This window comes from Oncorhynchus mykiss, chromosome 25, assembly GCF_057628025.1.
Source record: "Oncorhynchus mykiss isolate SJ-2025 chromosome 25, ASM5762802v1, whole genome shotgun sequence".
In the NCBI taxonomy this organism is placed as follows: domain Eukaryota; kingdom Metazoa; phylum Chordata; class Actinopteri; order Salmoniformes; family Salmonidae; genus Oncorhynchus; species Oncorhynchus mykiss.
In genome coordinates this window covers 56,595,888-56,614,699 of record NC_143046.1, presented here as the reverse complement: position 1 = coordinate 56,614,699, position 18,812 = coordinate 56,595,888, and the positions used below count along the sequence as shown (strand labels likewise).

The 18,812-nt window shown below is 41.2% G+C and overlaps 1 protein-coding gene and 1 long non-coding RNA gene across 9 annotated transcripts in view; one reads left to right on the top strand and one right to left on the bottom strand.

Annotated features, from left to right (window-relative positions):
- Positions 1–693: 693 nt before the first annotated feature.
- On the bottom strand, positions 694–13,041 carry LOC149972055 (uncharacterized). The gene is made up of 2 exons (XR_016491890.1): positions 12,804–13,041; positions 694–1,208 (listed from the first exon to the last, which is right to left on the bottom strand). It is a non-coding gene; the product is annotated as an uncharacterized LOC149972055 (long non-coding RNA).
- LOC110505329 (homeobox-containing protein 1) overlaps positions 9,214–18,812 on the top strand; it is a 34,534-nt gene continuing 24,935 nt past the window's right edge. For 2 of the 8 annotated variants that reach the window (XM_090220604.1, XM_090220600.1), the window contains exon 1: positions 9,430–9,734. Coding sequence is in view for 4 of the 8 variants with exons in the window: in XM_090220598.1 (XP_090076724.1) it covers positions 11,036–11,124 (89 nt within the window). In the remaining 4 variants the exon portion in view is untranslated. Of the gene's footprint in view, positions 9,735–10,301; positions 11,125–18,812 lie in introns of those variants that run through there. The other 6 variants (XM_090220602.1, XM_090220601.1, XM_021584504.3 and 3 more) reach the window with 5 other exon arrangements.

The following is an 18,812-nucleotide window of genomic DNA, read 5'->3' as shown; positions in this document are numbered from 1 at the left end:
TACAGACTTGAAATCATTGGCCACTCTAACAAATGGATCACTAGTCCCTTTATTAATGCCACTTTAATAATGATGTTTACATATCATGTATTACTCATCCCATATTTATATACTGTATTTTATATCATTTATTGCATCTTGCCTATGCCGCTCGGTCATTGCTCATCCATATATTTATATGAACATATTCTTATTCCATCCCTTTGCTTAGATTTGTGTGTATTAGGTAGTTGTGGAATTGTTAGATTACTTGTTAGATATTGCTGCACTGTCGGTACTAAAAGCACAAGCATTTCACTACACTCGCAATAACATTTGCTAACAATGTGTATATGACCAATAAAATTTGATTTGATTTTGATTTAATTAGGAACTAGAATACTAGAATGGTCATTAACCTTCTTATGATGGGACCCTTATGATGGGATAAAGGTCAGTAATTTTGGTCAGGGAGTTGCTAAACCATGGTTTGCCAAAGCTGTGATAAGATATAAATAAAATAATGAATTTCAAGAATGTATCTCCACTGTATGCTAGCCAGACAGTCTGAGGAAAAATTCCATAAATTGTTCAAATTAACTGACAATACGCCAACCTTCCATTGAAACAATGCAGTCAATCCACAACCATACACTGGCTGAAATCAGTTGATGATATGACTTAGAAAAGTTGTAAATGTAAAAAGTACTGATATTGTATCAATCAATCCGATTTATTTATAAAGCCCTTTTTACATCAGCTGATGTCATAAAGTGCTATACAGAAACTCAGCCTAGAACCCCAAACAGCAAGCAATGCAGATGTAGAAGCACGGTGGCTAGGAAAAACTCCCTAGAAAGGCAGGAACCTAGGAAGAAACCTAGACAGGAATCAGGCTCTGAGGGGTGGCCATTCCTCTTCTGGCTGTGCCATGTGGAGATTATAACAGTGGTTAACAGTGGTTGTAGAGGGTGCAACAGGTCAGCACCTCAGGAGTAAATGTCAGTTGGCTTTTCATAGCCGATCATTCAGAGTTAGAGACAGCAGGTGCGGTAGAGAGAGAGAGAATAACAGTAGGTCTGGGACAAGGTAGCACATCCAGTGAACAGGTCAGGGTTCCATAGCCACAAGCAGAAAGGTTGAAACTGCAGCACAACCAGGTGGACTGGAGACGGCAAGGAGTCATCATGCCAGGTAGTCCTGAGGCATGGTCCTAGGGCTCAGGTCCTCTGAGAGAAGAGAGAGAGAGAGAGAAATAGAAAGAAAGAGAAAGCAAGAGAGAATTAGAAGGAGCATACTTAAATTCACCCAGGACACTGGATAAGAGAGGAGAAATACTCCAGATATAACAGACTGACCCTAGCCGCCCGACACTATTGCAGCATAATTACTGGAGGCTGAGACAGGATCATAGCACTTACTGCTTTCCAAGAAAACACATTTTTTGACATTTATGGTCTGTTTACATATATTTTAGAGGCTATTTACAATATACAGAAAATGTATAAACTATATTTATAATTTTATGTTAACAATAATTCTATTACACAATTTCTGATATACTGTGTATAGTAAACATAAAAACAGCAACATTCACACATGACAGATACAAATGCTTACAAGGTGTGTATATGTATGTATGTATGTATGTGTATGTACAGTGCCTTGCGAAAGTATTCGGCCCCCTTGAACTTTGCGACCTTTTGCCACATTTCAGGCTTCAAACATAAAGATATAAAACTGTATTTTTTTGTGAAGAATCAACAACAAGTGGGACACAATCATGAAGTGGAACAACATTTATTGGATATTTCAAACTTTTTTAACAAATCAAAAACTGAAAAATTGGGCGTGCAAAATTATTCAGCCCCTTTACTTTCAGTGCAGCAAACTCTCTCCAGAAGTTCAGTGAGGATCTCTGAATGATCCAATGTTGACCTAAATGACTAATGATGATAAATACAATCCACCTGTGTGTAATCAAGTCTCCGTATAAATGCACCTGCACTGTGATAGTCTCAGAGGTCCGTTAAAAGCGCAGAGAGCATCATGAAGAACAAGGAACACACCAGGCAGGTCCGAGATACTGTTGTGAAGAAGTTTAAAGCCGGATTTGGATACAAAAAGATTTCCCAAGCTTTAAACATCCCAAGGAGCACTGTGCAAGCGATAATATTGAAATGGAAGGAGTATCAGACCACTGCAAATCTACCAAGACCTGGCCGTCCCTCTAAACTTTCAGCTCATACAAGGAGAAGACTGATCAGAGATGCAGCCAAGAGGCCCATGATCACTCTGGATGAACTGCAGAGATCTACAGCTGAGGTGGGAGACTCTGTCCATAGGACAACAATCAGTCATATATTGCACAAATCTGGCCTTTATGGAAGAGTGGCAAGAAGAAAGCCATTTCTTAAAGATATCCATAAAAAGTGTCGTTTAAAGTTTGCCACAAGCCACCTGGGAGACACACCAAACATGTGGAAGAAGGTGCTCTGGTCAGATGAAACCAAAATTGAACTTTTTGGCAACAATGCAAAACGTTATGTTTGGCGTAAAAGCAACACAGCTGAACACACCATCCCCACTGTCAAACATGGTGGTGGCAGCATCATGGTTTGGGCCTGCTTTTCTTCAGCAGGGACAGGGAAGATGGTTAAAATGGATGGGAAGATGGATGGAGCCAAATACAGGACCATTCTGGAAGAAAACCCGATGGAGTCTGCAAAAGACCTGAGACTGGGACGGAGATTTGTCTTCCAACAAGACAATGATCCAAAACATAAAGCAAAATCTACAATGGAATGGTTCAAAAATAAACATATCCAGGTGTTAGAATGGCCAAGTCAAAGTCCAGACCTGAATCCAATCGAGAATCTGTGGAAAGAACTGAAAACTGCTGTTCACAAATGCTCTCCATCCAACCTCACTGAGCTCGAGCTGTTTTGCAAGGAGGAATGGGGAAAAAATGTCAGTCTCTCGATGTGCAAAACTGATAGAGACATACCCCAAGCGACTTACAGCTGTAATCGCAGCAAAAGGTGGCGCTACAAAGTATTAACTTAAAGGGGCTGAATAATTTTGCACGCCCAATTTTTCAGTTTTTGATTTGTTAAAAAAGTTTGAAATATCCAATAAATGTTGTTCCACTTCATGATTGTGTCCCACTTGTTGTTGATTCTTCACAAAAAAATACAGTTTTATATCTTTATGTTTGAAGCCTGAAATGTGGCAAAAGGTCGCAAAGTTCAAGGGGGCCGAATACTTTCGCAAGGCACTGTATATACAGTGGGGAGAACAAGTACTTGATATACTGCCGATTTTGCAGGTTTTCCTACTTAGAAAGCATGTAGAGGTCTGTAATTTTTTATCATAGGTACACTTCAACTGTGAGAGACAGACAAAAATCCAGAAAATCACATTGTATGATTTTTAAGTAATTAATTCGCATTTTATTGCATGACAGTTTGAAAGTAGGAAATAAAGGGAATAAAGTGTTCCCTTTATTTTTTTAAGCAGTATATATATATATATATATATATATATAAAAATATTGTTCAAAAGTTTGGGGTCACTTAGAAATGTGATTGTTTTTGAAAGAACAGCAACAATTTTTGTCCATTAAAGCAATATCATATTGATCAGAAATACAGTGTTGGACATTGTTAATGTTGTAAATGACTATTGTTGCTGAAAATTGCAGATTTTTTATGGAATATCTACATAGGCACACAGAGGCCCATTATCAGCAACCGTCACTCATGTGTTCCAATGGCATGTTGTGTTAGCTAATCAAAGTTTAGCATTTTAAAAGGCTAATTGATCATTTGAAAACCCTTTTGCAATTATGTTAGCACAGCTGAAAACTGGTGTTCTGATTAAAGAAGCAATAAAACTGGCCTTCTTTCGACTAGTTGAGTATCTGGAGCATCAGCATTTGTGGGTTCGATACAGGCTCAATATGACCAGAAACAAAGCACTTTCTTCTGAAACTCGTCAGTCTATTCTTGTTCTGAGAAATGAAGGCTATTCCATGCGAGAAATTGCCAAGAAACTGAAGATCTCGTATAACGCTGTGTACTACTCCCTTCACAGAACTGCGCAAACTGGCTCTAACCAGAATAGGAAGAGGAGTGGGAGGCCCCTGTGCACAACTGAGCAAGAGGACAAGTACATTAGAGAGTCTAGTCTGAGAAACAGATACCTCACAAGTTCTCAATCCGCAAAACACCAGACTAAACGTCAACAGTGAAGAGGCGACTCCGGGATGCTGGCCTTCTAGGCAGAGTTGCAAAGAAAAAGCCATATCTCAGACTAGCCAATAAAAAGAAAAGACTAAGATGGGAAAAAGAACACAGACACTGGACTGAGGAAGATTGGAAAAAAGTGTTATGGACAGACTAATCTAAGTTTGAGGAGTTCCGATCACAAAGAAGAACAATCGTGAGACGCAGAAAAAATGAAAAGATGCTGGAGGAGTGCTTGACACCATCTGTCAAACATGGTGGAGACAATGTGATGGTCTGGGGGTGCTTTGGTGCTGCTAAAGTGGGAGATTTGTACAGGGTAAAAGGAATCTTGAAGAAGGAAGGCTATCACTCCATTTGGCAACACCATGCCATACCCTGTGGACAGCGTTTAATTGGAGCCCATTTCTCCAACAACAGGACAATGACCCAAAGCACAGCTCCAAACTAAGAATGTTCCAAGATGGCGTAGCAGTGCAGACGTTGTTTGTCGTTCTCCCGTGTACATTTAGTATTTTTTGTATATATTTCAATCTATTTTTTCATTTTTAAATTAAATATACCTTCCGGCAACCCGCCTCACCCAATGTGATACGGATCTGATATTTTTAGACCTTATAGCCAGAACCTCCATCAGAAACTAGCCTTCAGAAGCTAACCTGCTAATTAGCTACTAGCTATTTAGTCAAAGTTAGCCACTGCTAGCGGCCTTTACCTTTAGCACAGACACCAGCCGCTTTTAGCCTGGATAATACTTGCCAGTCTGCACAGGGCGTTTACAAACCTGAGCATATCGGACTGTTTTTCTCCACTACAACACCGGAATCCTGCCGTAAGCCCTGGACCATTACTCCTGATCATTGAAGCCATGTCTGAATCCTGAGATTTCCATCCCCAACTACAACATTTTCCATCAAGATATAACTGCCAATGGGGGAGGAGTTGCAATCTACTGCAGAGATAGCCTGCAAAGTTCAGCTTCTAATTTTAAAAATGTACCTCTCCAGAAATAAGTCTCTGACTGTTGCCGCCTGTTATAGACCCCCCTCAGCTCCCAGCGGTGCCCTGGACACCATATGTGAATTGATTGCCCCTTATCTATCTTCAGAGTTTGTTCTGTTAGGTGAGCTAAACTGGGATATACTTAACACCCCGGCAGTCCTACAATCTAAGCTAGATGCCCTCAATCTCACACAAATTATCAAGGAACCCACCAGGTACAACCCCAAATCCGTAAACATGGGCACCCTCATAGATATTATCCTGACAAACTTGCCCTCCAAATACACCTCTGCTGTTTTCAGGATCTTAGCGATCACTGCCTCATTGCCTGCATCCGCTATGGGTACGTGGTCAAACGACCACCCCTCATCACTGTCAAACGCTCCCTAAAACACTTCTGCGAGCAGGCCTTTCTAATCGACCTGGCCAGGGTATCCTGGAAGGATATTGACCTCATCCTATCAGTAGAGGATGCCTGGTCATTCTTTAAAAGTCATTTCCTCACCATCTTAAATAAGCATGCTCCTTTTAAGAAATGTAGAACTAAGAACAGATATAGCCCTTGGTTCATGCCAGACCTGACTGCCCTCGACCAGCACAAAAACATCCTGTGGCAGACTGCACAAGCATTGAATAGTCCCAGCGAAATGCAACTTTTCAGGAAAGTCAGGAACCAATACACGCAGTCAGTTAGGAAAGCAAAGGCTATCTTTTTCGAACAGAAATGTGCGTCCTGTAGCTCCAACTCCAAAAAGTTTTGGGACACTGTAAAGTCCATGGAGAATATGAGCACCTCCTCCCAGCTGTCCACTGCACTGAGGATAGGAAACTGTCACCACCGATAAATCCATGATAATCGAGAATTTCAATAAGCATTTCTCTACGGCTGGCCAAGCTTTCCTCCTTGCTACCCCAACCCCGGCCAACAGCTCTGCACCCCCCGCAGCTACTTGCCCAAGCCTCCCCAGCTTCTCCTTCACCCAAATCCAGATAGCAGGTGTTCTGAAAGAGTTGCAAAACCTGGACCTGTACAAATCAGCTGGGCTAGACAATCTGGACCTTCTCTTTCTAAAATTATCCGCCGCCATTGATGCAACCTCTATTACCAGTCTGCTCAACCTCCCTTTCATATCGTCCGAGATCCCTAAAGATTGGAAAGCTGCCGCAGTCATCCCCCTCTTCAAAGGGGGTGGCACTCTAGACGCAAACTGTTACAGACCTATATCCATCCTGCCTTGCCTTTCTAAAGTCTTCGAAAGCCAAACAGATAACTGACCATTTCGAATCCCACCGTACCTTCTCTGCTGTGCAATCCGGTTTCCAAGCTGGTCACGGGTGCACCACAGCCACACTCAAGGCACTAAACGGTATCATAACCGCCATCGATAAAAGACAGTACTGTCTGGCCAAGGCTTTCGACTCTGTCAATCACCGTATTCTTATCGGCAGACTCACCAGCCTTGGTTTCTCAAATGACTGCCTCGCCTGGTTCACCAACTACATCTCAGACAGAGTTCAGTGTGTCAAATCGGAGGGCCTGTTGTCCAGACCTCTGGCAGTCTCTATGGGGGTACCACAGGGTTCAATTCTCGGGCCAACTCTTTTCTCTGTATATATCAACATTGTCGCTCTTGCTGCTGATGATTCCCTGATCCACCTCTACGCAGATGACACCATTCTGTATACATCTGGCCCTTCTTTGGACACTGTGTTAACAAAACTCCAAACAAGCTTCAATGCCACACAACACTCCTTCCATGGCCTCCAACTGCTCTTAAACACTAGTAAAACTAAATGCATGCTTTTCAACAGCACCCGCCCGCCCGACTAGCATCACTACTCTGGACGGTTCTAACTTAGAATATGTGGACAACTACAAATACCTAGGTGTCTGGCTAGACTGTAAACTCTCCTTCCAGACTCATATTAAACATCTCCAATCCAAAATTAAAACTAGAATCAGCTTCATATTTCGCAACAAAGCCTCCTTCACTCACGCTGCCAAACATACCCTCGTAAAACTGACTATCCTACCGATCATTGACTTCGGCGATGTCATTTACAAAATAGCCTCCAACACTCTACAAACTGGATGCAGTCTATCACAGTGCCATCCGTTTTGTCACCAAAGCCCCATATACCACCCACCACTGCGACCTGTATGCTCTCGTCAGCTGGCCCTTGCTACATATTTGTTGCCAGACCCACTGGCTCCAGGTCATCTATAAGTCTTTGCTAGGTAAAGCTCCACCTTATCTCAGCTCATTGGTCATATACCTGCTGGCGCTCCAGCATATCTCACTGGTCATCCCCAACGCCAACACCTATTTTTGCTGCCTTTCCTCCCAGTTCTCTGCTGCCAATGACTGGAAAGAATTGCAAAAATCGCTGAAGTTGGAGACTTATATCTCCCTCACTAACTTTAAGCATCAGCTATCAGAGCAGCTTACCGATCGCTGCAGCTGTACACAGCACATCTGTAAATAGCCCATCCAATCTACCTACCTCATCCCCATATTGTTTTTATTTACTTTTTTGCTCTTTTGCACACCAGTATTTCTACTTGTACATCATCATCTGCACATCTATCAATCCAGTGTTAATTTGCTAAATTGTAATTACTTCGCTACTATGGCCTATTTATTGCCTTACCACCTCACGCCATTTGCACACACTGTATATAGACTTTTTCTATTGTGTTATTGACTGTATGTTTGTTTATTCCATGTGTAACTCTGTGTTGTTGTTTGTGTCGCACTGCTTTGCTTTATCTTGGCCAGGTCACAGTTGTAAATGAGAACTTGTTATCAACTGGCCTACCTGGTTAAATAAAGATTGAAAATAAAAAAATATATAAAAAATGCAAGAACTAATTAGGGAAGAAGCAATTAGCTGGTATTCTGTCTATAATGGAGTGGCCAGCACAGTCACCGGAGCTCAACACTTTTGAGCTGTTGTGGGAGCAGCTTGACCGAAGAAGAAGTGCCCATCAAGCCAATCCAACTTGTGGGAGGTGCTTCAGGAAGCATGAAATCTATTCAGATTACCTCAACAAATTGACAACTAGAATGCCAAAGGTCTGCATGGCTGTAATAGCTGCAAATGGAGGATTCTTTGATGAAAGCAAAGTTTGAAAGACAATTATTACTTCAATTGAAAATCATTATAACTTTGTCAATGTCTTCACTATATTTCCTATTAATTTTGCAACTCATTTTTGTATGTTTTTATAGAAAACAAGGACATTTCAAGGTGACCCCAAACTTTTGAACGTTAGTGTGTGTGTGTGTGTATGTGTATATATATATATATATATATATATATATATATATATATATATAAAATAAACAATAACCTTTAACATTTTTCTACAAAATACAGAAATGTGCCTTTTCCACGTATGTAGGCCCTGGTATTGTGCTGGAGATAATGCGTTTTAAAAGTGGTGGAATTGCCCTAAAATAGAGCTTACTGTTCACTGTCAGGGTTGAAAAGATGAGTGGTGGCTTACCCTCCATTGTGCATGTAACTGCCTGCACTCTCCCTTACCCAGTTTGACATAACCACGGCCAAACCATACATTAAACAGGCTCCACTCAGCTACCGTGGCTGCTACCATGGGGTCTCTCTCTTTCAGACCAGGACCAGAACCACACACACACAGTCTTGTATAACTAACCAAGTGGGGGCACACAATTCAGTCACATTCAAAATCCCATTCTCCCTAACCTTAACCCAAAAACCTAACGTTAACCCTAAAACTAACCCTAGCTCCTAACCCGAACACTAATTCTAACCAAATCAAATCAAATGTATTTATATAGCCCTTCGTACATCAGCTGATATCTCAAAGTGATGTACAAAAACCCAGCCTAAAACCCCAAACAGCAAGCAATGCAGGTGTAGAAGCACGTAACCGTAACCCTAAACCCCCTAGAAATAGCATTTGACCTTGTGGGGACTTCTGGACCCCACAAGTATAGCTAAACACATCCACACACACACCTTAGATGAGAAAACATTATTAATGTCCAAAAGCAGGTGATTGTGGTCTAATTTGGGTCTGTCAAAAAAACTGAAGTGGATAACTTTTAAAACTTTGGAAAACAACATCTCCATTACTGAAAAAAAATTGATTGGATTATTAGACAACAATTCCGCCAGGCGGCGGTCAAATCCAGAGAAAGAGTTTATCAAGGATGCATTCAAGATCGTATGTTTCTGAGACGTTCCTGCAATAGGAATTTCCAAAACTACGAATCCCAGAGAACCTCAGTGCGCTCGCTATTAATGTCAATATGGCCACTGTCAGTCAGACAAAGGCGAATCAGTCTCGCCACGAAATGAAATCAAATTAGCAAGCTAGAGGAGAACGGATGGCATTGTGAAAACCGGCTGGTGCATGTTCCGTGTCGGGGATATAGAAGAGGACTTGTCACGAGGACCAACTGAAAACCCGTTTATTAAATGCTGTGGAGGACGGGGGACCTAGATACAAAGATCAAGGTAAGACTTGTAATGCTAAGTAGTTAGCATAGCTTGCATTTCTGCAGACTCGCCCGCACTCCTTGGCACTGGTCCCAATGCTAGTCAGCAAGCTAACTTTATTAGCTAGCTGAGCTATAGCTGGTCACTTAAAGGATTTATAGCTAATGCCAGATCAGTGTTTTATGAAGTCGTTGGAAAAGTCTGCTTGGTCTATACAGGTTGTGAAGATTGGTAGATAACAAGCCAGATGTCATGTCATAACTATAACGATAGCTTATATATTTGTCACGCTAACTAGCTAGCTAGATACCCAGTACTGTAGCTATTGTCATTGAACAACCATTGCTACCACACTCAACTGTTTAGATCACTAGATAGCGACAATACATTTGTGGGTGCCTTTACCCTGCCATGTATCTATTTCCTGCCTATACTGTAACTAGATCATTATCATAAAGTAACAACACAGCCAATGCCATACTCAAATTATTAGATCATGCAGAGTTACTTGCAAAGGATGAGCTAAGTAACGTTCGCCTAAAATCTAGAGCTGGACCGTGATTGAACACCACCTCTCCTGTCACCACACACTTTGCAAACAGTCTGAACCCTGAGGCGTTTGCTTGCTGTTAGCTACAGGTTATACACACAGGCGGATAGTTTTTGCATAGTTGTCTGGACTGGGTTTGGATTATTAGATTATTTTATTTTAAATGGTACGCCCGCGGCGCCGTATGATGCATTGGCGTTGCACTGTTTTGATTCCAATGTGAATGTTACGGGGGTGATGTAATTTGAGTCATCACGTCACAAAATTATGCCGGGTTCAAAACAACTCCGAAATATGCCGCATTCAAAACAACTTGGAAATCTCACACTTCCGATGTAATTGCTTTTAAAACAACTGGGAACACTTTATACAATTTTTTTTTTTTTAAAGCTCCGACTGGGAAAAATGTATATTAAGTCATCCAACTTGGAATTCCAACTCGGGAACTCGGGCCTCTTTCTAGAGCTAGGACCTGAAGATCACTGATTTGACCTCGCATTTTTCTGAGTTTCCAGTTGTTTTGAATGCGGCTATAGAGTACCACAGTATGGGTCATAATACCCATAAACTTAGCGGTCAAACAGGGAAATGGTTCCAATTGTTTTCCCGCCATTCATTTTTCCTCATAGGGGATTTTAGAAACATTTAAAATAAGAGCTGTGTTTCGTGGCTTACCCTGGCGTGATGTTTTGATAACTGTGTAAAGCTCTCTAGGACAAAGTTACTTTTTAGAAATATATTTGCCTGTATTTACCCCCCCCCCCCAATAATGCATAGCAAATTAGCTGCTAATATGACTATCATAAAGGACTACAAATGCCATGATGACCTGGACGAGACTGCTGAATCGAGGCAAAGGTAAGAATCTCTGAATTAGCTATCTAATGTTAGCTAAATGTAGTAAGAAATAAATTGGCTACACTTCTTTAAATTCCCAATTCTGTGATCTGTCCTGTGAAAGTTTTTAAATGGACACAATACCTGTTAGCAAAGGTGTCAGCTAGTGATGTGCTGGAGCTTGCAGGGATTTGTAGTTTTGCATGTCTACTTTGATGCTTATTAGCATTTTAAAATCTGAACGTAAGTAGAGCCGACTATATTGATAAGTCATCTTGTCCAAGAGAGATTTACATGGTTATCAAAATGTCAGCGTAAGCCTACACGTTACCCTTGTTTACATTGAGCTACACTGGGGTCAGAACACAATCATGGTTGGACAACATCTTGGTGTCATTATACTTAGTGTCTTCTAACGTATGGAGAACATCTAGATTATGAAACATTTACACATTAATTTATTCAACATTTAAACGGTCTCTTAGAAGCAATATGTCTGGTTTTAAATGTCCCATGTGGCATCAATATGAGTCGGAATCATTCATTCTGGTGCCAAAATTGACTACACAGTGTAAATAGGATAATTTTGGTCAGTATCGTCAGAAATGTAGTTTTGTGAGTTCTTTACAACTTACTGGAGTGTTGGGTATACTTAAGTATCAAAAGTTAAAGTATAAATCATTTCAAATTCCTTATATTAAGCAAACCAGGAGGTACCATTTTCTTTTTTTTCCCAGATAGCCAGGGGCACACCAACACTCAGACATAATTTACAAACGAAGCATGTGTTTAGTGAGTCTGCCAGATCAGACACAATATGGATGACCAGGAATGTTCTCTTGATAAGTGTGTGAATAGGACAAATTTTCTGTCCTGCTATGCATTCCAAATGTAACGAGTACTCTTGGGTGCCAGGGAAAATGTATGGAGTAAAAAGTACATAATTTTCTTTAGGAATGTTGGGAAGTAAAAGTTGTCAACATATAAATAGTAAAGTACAGATACCCCAAACAAACTAAGTAGTTTTACTTAAGGACTTTACACAACTGCCAATTGCCCAGAGACAACACCTTGTGCTATGTTGTGCTATGTTCCCAGATGCCATGTGGACATTCGTTGTCAAGTCTGCATATGGGTGCAACGTAAGCACATTTTTCTCGCAAATAGGAGTGAGAATGGGCTTCCATAAAGTTGTTGCAAACTTCCAATGCATTTCAACAATATGGCCAGATGGCCAGGAATGGATTACTTGCGACAGTGTATCTTCCGCTGCCTGTCAACCGTCAAACCACTGGTGTTGGTGAGTACTTTAGCTAAGTATATAGCTGGTACTAGCTAGCAGTTATTTTTGGTTATACAACATTATTTGATAATGCTAGCGTGCCAGGCGATCTATGATGCCACAGATGAAAGGAGAATGATACTGTAGCTAGCTAAATACATCAAGCTTACGTGTAATGTGATGTAGCATCTCAGAGGACGATGTGCATAGCTGACCTTAGCTAGCTAACAACAGCTAATTGTAGCCCATTGACATTTTATTATTTGCTCAAATTTAAGTCGATACAGGGCAGGCACTTGGATACTAGCTTTCTAGCTAATAATAACATGTAGCCAGCTTACTGTCAATAATGTTTCAGCACTAACTAATGTTAGCTAGATAGCCAACTCATTTAAACTCGGACAAAGATATAACTTACCTGGATTTGCAAATGAGGTAGCTAGCTAGCATTTGGGGGCTTCGTCTGCTAACCCAAAACATGACTGTGATAATAAGTTTGTCGTTTATTTTCTAAGGCAAAAATAAATTATGGTACTAATCTACTACAAATATAACTATGGCTCTGGCAGTGAATAGCAAAACGTTATCAGGAAGCATTCAGCAACGTACACAGCTGGTTGCATAGTAACGGCGTTCAGCGTCACCGGGCTGAATCTATTCTGTAGTTAGTCCCTCTATTAGCATATCAATGAATTCCAAACTAGTTATTTTTCTCGCTATGTTTGAGTTATATTTTATTTCATTCACAGCCTACATACAAAACCTGGTGGATTTGTTGTTCAGCAGCATCTAGGAACCCTCCTACCATATCAGGAACTGTTAGACACCAGTCCCACTTCAGAGTAATGGAGGACACTTGAATCAGGTTGGTCACATTTGATTTGGTCAATGGTCAAAACACCATCTGTCCTGGAATTCACCTAACCACCATTGTTAATGTAATCATTGCTGTGTGTGTATATGTATGTTGTAAGGAGGTGTCCCCTTCCACACTGTGCCAATGGACTACTCCTGGGCGGAGTGAGTAATTCCATGCTGGCACGTGTCCCTTGTGATTTAGCTGTGTATCAGGATCTCTGATTGGCTATGTTGAATTGTGTATTTACTGTTGGCTTCCATGACTGTATGGTGAATGTCTTTCCCTCTCTCCCCCAGTGATATAGGAGCTGGGTTGGATATACAGTGCATTTGGAAAGTATTCAGACTCCTTCACTCTTTCCACATTTTGTTACATCACAGCCTTATTCTAAAATTGATTAAATATTTTTTCCCCCTCATCAATCTACACACAAAAAACGGGTTTAGACATTTTTGCAAATGTATATAAAAAAAACGGATATCACATTGACATAAGTATTCAGACCCTGTACTTTGTTGAAGTAGCTTTGGCAGCGATTACAGCCTTGAGTCTTCTTGGGTATGACGCAACAAGCTTGCACACCTGTATTTGGGGAGTTTCTCCCATTTGAGATCCTCTCAAGCTCTGCCAGGTTGGATGGGGAGCGTCGCTGCACAGCTATTTTCAGGTCTCTAGAGATATTCGATAGGGTTCAAGTTAGGGCTCTGACCGGGCCACATTCAGAAACTTGTCCCAAAGCCACTCCTGTTTTGTCTTGGCTGTGTGTTTAGGGTCGTTGTCCTGTTGGAAGGTGAACTTTCTCCCCCAGTCTGAGGTCATGAGTGCTTTGGAGCAGGTTTTAATTAAGGATCTCTGTACTTAGCTCCATTCATCTTTACCTCAATCCTGACTAGTCTCCCAGTCCCCGCCCCTGAAAAACATCCCCACAGCATGATGCTGCCACCATGATGCTTCACCGTAGGGATGGTATTGGCCAGGTGATGAGTGGTGCCTGGTTTTCTCCAGACGTGACACTTGGCATTCAGGCCAAAGAGTTCAATCTTGGTTTCATCAGACTAGAGAATCTTGTTTCTCATGGTCTGAGTCCTTTAGGTGTCTTTTGGAAAACTCCAAGCGGGCCTTTTACTGAGGAGTGGCTTCCGTCTGGCCACTCTACCATAAAGGTCTGATTGGTGGAGTGCTGCAGAGATGGCTGTCCTTTTGGAAGGTCCCCCATCTCCACAGAGGAACTTTTGAGCTCTGTCAGAGTGACCCACAGGTTCTTGGTCATCTCCCTGACCAAGGCCCTTCTCCCCCCGATTGCTCAGTTTGGCTGGGCGGCCAGCTCTAGGAAGAGTCTCGGTGGTTCCACCAAGTGCTCTGACATCCACTTTCAACTGTGGGACCTTGTATAGACAGGTGTGGGCCTTTCCAAATCATGTCCAATCAATTGAATTTACTACAGGTGTACTCCAATCAAGTTGTAGAAACATCAAGGTTGATCAATGGAAACAGGATGCATAGTCTAATAGCAAAGGGTCTGAATACTTTTTATTTAATTTAAAATCAAATATTTTATCAATTTGCAAAGCTTTCTAAAAAATTGTTAGCTCTGTCGTTATGGGGTATTGTCTGTAGATTGATGACGAACATTTTTTTATTTAATCCATTTTAGAATACGGCTAACGTAACAATGTGGAGAAAGTGAAGTCTGAATACTTTCCGAATGCCATGAAGAAGCCGAAGTCGGGCTGCTTCATGACCAGTATTTGTGACAAGAGGTGCCTGGAGCTGTTCTACGCTGCCATGCCCATCAGGTGTTGGCAAACACCTCCGAAGGGGCAAAAGGGGATTACTAATAAGACGGTACATCACAAGTGTTTAGTAATCTCACCCTTTTTAATATGTGTGCCACTCATCAACTCTTCCTCATTTTAATTTTTTTTTGTTTTTTACAGATGGGCAGAAGAGATGCTTTTGGAATCCTCTGACTCAAAGACGGGGTGATACTGATGTATGAATTGGGAGAGACCTTGCACTCAGCATTAAAATTATACAAGTACTTTTTTATTAAATATTTTGTTATTATTGTTACTGTTACACTTGAAAGATATCAAAACACTTTGTTTAGAATATCTACTTAAGTTCAGCAATTGCACTCTTCTCATATTCCTTTTGTAGGCTACTGACCAATGCAAAGCAGCCTCCTGGAGTGGTATGGGAAGAGTGCCATCCTCCTACATCTCACATCTGTCTGTACTTATTGAACTTATTGGACCCATGGGTTGAGGCAGACTCCAGGATGGAGTGTCATGCACTCCACCCCTCCTTCCACCTGACTGCACCTGTCCTTAACGTAATACATTACATAGATGGAAGGGACTTCATCACCCACTGGAGACTTGGACTGTGTTCGTAAATTCACTCTGGCTATATACACTCCGATTTAAGAGCACACTCGTCTGTGTGCCAGAGCACAAAATAACTGAGGAATTTACGAACGCGCAACACCCATTTGAATAATACTGCCGTCCAGTAAACGTCGGCAGAAAAAAAAACATATTGAAATGGTTGCCAGCAGCACAGTTGCATTCACCAATGCACCAGATAATTTGAATACAGACTAAACAGTTGTGCTTAGGGCATGTAAAATGTTCAGAGTGAGGTGTTCTCTCATTTGTGTCTGGAAGTAGCAATCAAGTTCGGTTGCGTGCTTGACTGCTGTTGGGAGGTCAGAACGATCGCATCAACCTTACTCCTCGGCCAGAGCGTCCAGTGTGCGCTCTGAACGCTCCGAGAGCAAAACGCTCTGAATTTACTAACGGACAATCTAACGACACTCACAAATGCACTCTGAGCACACTCTGGCACGACGGAGTGAATTTACGAACACGCCCTTAAAGACAGAATCACCCAAAATGACACTTAAAAAATAATCATTTTTAGACATTTTATTTAAAACAATATACTCTACAAGTACATCACATCCAGAGTGGGCTCCCTGGTACGTTTGAAAATATGATTTTATACATTGAAATTTACATTACATGTCATGAACCAATCCAAGCCCTCCTTTTAATTAAGATTACACATTCAGCAAATCACCAGCAGAAGGAGTTCACTTTGAATCCATTTTCCCATTCACTCTGGTGGTGGTGCTCATACAATTGATTATTACTGCTACACAATCAATCATTCATTTATCATGTAGCAGAGAACCCACTCTGTAAATGTGATGTACTTGTAGAGTATATTGCTTTAAACAATATGTCTAAAAATGAACAAAATCTAAACGGGTAGTTTTGCGATTCATATTTTGCTATGTTGAACAAATGAATGTGAAATATTTTTATTTCATCTAGACACTCCATATATTAAAGCAAACTATAAGGAGTGTAATGACACCAAGATGTTGTCTGTATCATGTACGGTTCACAACTCATAGGGTCTTTATAGGAGGCAAGAATAAATCTAGAAAGATATTGGTATAATACCCATCATATAGAAGTAAACTTCAGAGTCATGCAATATGTTGTGTGGTCTCCTGCTATGACTCAGGGAAAGCTTGCAGTTTTAGGATACAGATGAAATAAGTTATGATGAACTCACAGGAGGTTGTGGCACTTTTAACGGGTTCGTGAAAATAGCAGGAGAGGAATGGGATCAAACGCATGGTTACCATGTGTTTGATGCCATTCCATTTGCTCCGTTCCAGCCATTATTATGAGCCGTCCTCCCCTCAGCAGCCTTCACAGGGTGGTGAAAGTGCCCGGTGATGAACCTGATGCACCTTTTCAATAAATATCAAGAGTTTTATTCTGGTGACATGATCATGATGCTTGGCTGCCATTTGACCAGTGGAGGCTGGTGGGAGGAGTTATAGGAGGGGCTCATTGTAATGACTGGACTGGAATTGATGGAAAGGAGTCAAACATGGTTCAAATATGTTAGATACCGTTCCATTTATGCCATGACAATGAGCCCATCCTCCTATAGCTCCTCCCACCAGCCTCCACTGCATTTGACAAATACAAATAATCTAGCTCAGTCTTTATAATCTCATGAAGGTAGCCTACCCGCACTTCCTGCGAGCTGTTGGCTAGAGCGCATGTGCCAAGACCAGAGTGGGCACATTTTGCAACATAACGCAACAGGTTTTGTGACAAAACAATCAGTAGAGTTGAAAATGCGATGGAAACCAATTTAACTTGTATTTTTTTGTTCAATACATGGGAATTTTAACCGCAAAATGTATTGGTCAGTTTGAAGGCATCATCTCATGTGAAAATGCCCATAATGTTTTTATTCAATTTTTAATATTTGCATGAAAAGCTGTCGCCATTTGGATGGAAACCTGACTAGCGATTGTCGAGCCTCCCTAGTTAAGCATGGGCGTTTCCATCTAAAGGACCCATGAGCTCCAACATGTAAACTTCATAGGACCATATCAAATAAAGCTGAGTCTTTAAAAACATTTTTTTCATTAAAGCATATATACAGTTGAAGTCGGAAGTTTACATGCACTTAGGTTGGAGTCATTAAAACTCATTTTTCAACCACTCCACATATTTCTTGTTAACAAACTATAGTTTTGGCAAGTCGGTTAGAACATGACACAAGTAATTTTTCCAACAATTGTTTACAGACAGATTATTTCACTTAATTCACTGTATCACAATTCAGCTGGGTCAGAAGTTTACATGCACTAAGTTGACTGTGCATTTAAACAGCTCGGAAAATTACAGAAAATTATGTCATGGCTTTAGAAGCTTCTGATATTCTAATTGACATCATTTGAGTCAATTGGAGGTGTACCTGTGGATGTATTTCAAGGCCTACCTTCAAACTCAGTGCCTCTTTGCTTGACATCATGGGAAAATCAAAAGAAATCAGCCAAGAAAAAAATGGTATACCTCCGCAAGTCTGGTTCATCCTTGGGAGCAATTTCCAAACACCTGAAGGTACAACGTTCATCCGTACAAACAATAGTACGCAAGTATAAACACCATGGGACCACGCAGCCGTCACACCGCTCAGGAAGGAGATGCTTTCTGTCTCCTAGAGATTAACGTACTTTGGTGCGAAAAGTACAAATCAATCACAGAACAACAGCAAAGGACCCTGTGAAGATGCTGGAGGAAACGGGTACAAAAGTATCTGTATCCACAGTAAAAACGAGTCCTAGATCGACAACCTGAAAGGCCGCTCAGCAAGGAAGAAGACACTGCTCCAAAACCGCCATAAAAAAAGCCAGACTACGGTGTGCAACTGCACATGGGGACGAAGATCAAACTTTTTGGAGAAATGTCCTCTGGTCTGATGAAAAAAAAAAATAGAACTGTTTGGCCATAATGACCATTGTTATGTTTGGAGGAAAAAGGGGGATGCTTGCAAGCCGAAGAACACCATCCCAACCGTGAAGCACGGGGGTGGCAGCATCATGTTGTGGGGGTGCTTTGCTGCAGGTGTGACTGGTGCACTTCACAAATAAGATGGCATCATGAGGCAGAAAAATGATGTGGATATATTGAAGCAACATCTCAAGATATCAGGAAGTTAAAGCTTGGTCGCAAATGGGTCTTCCAAATG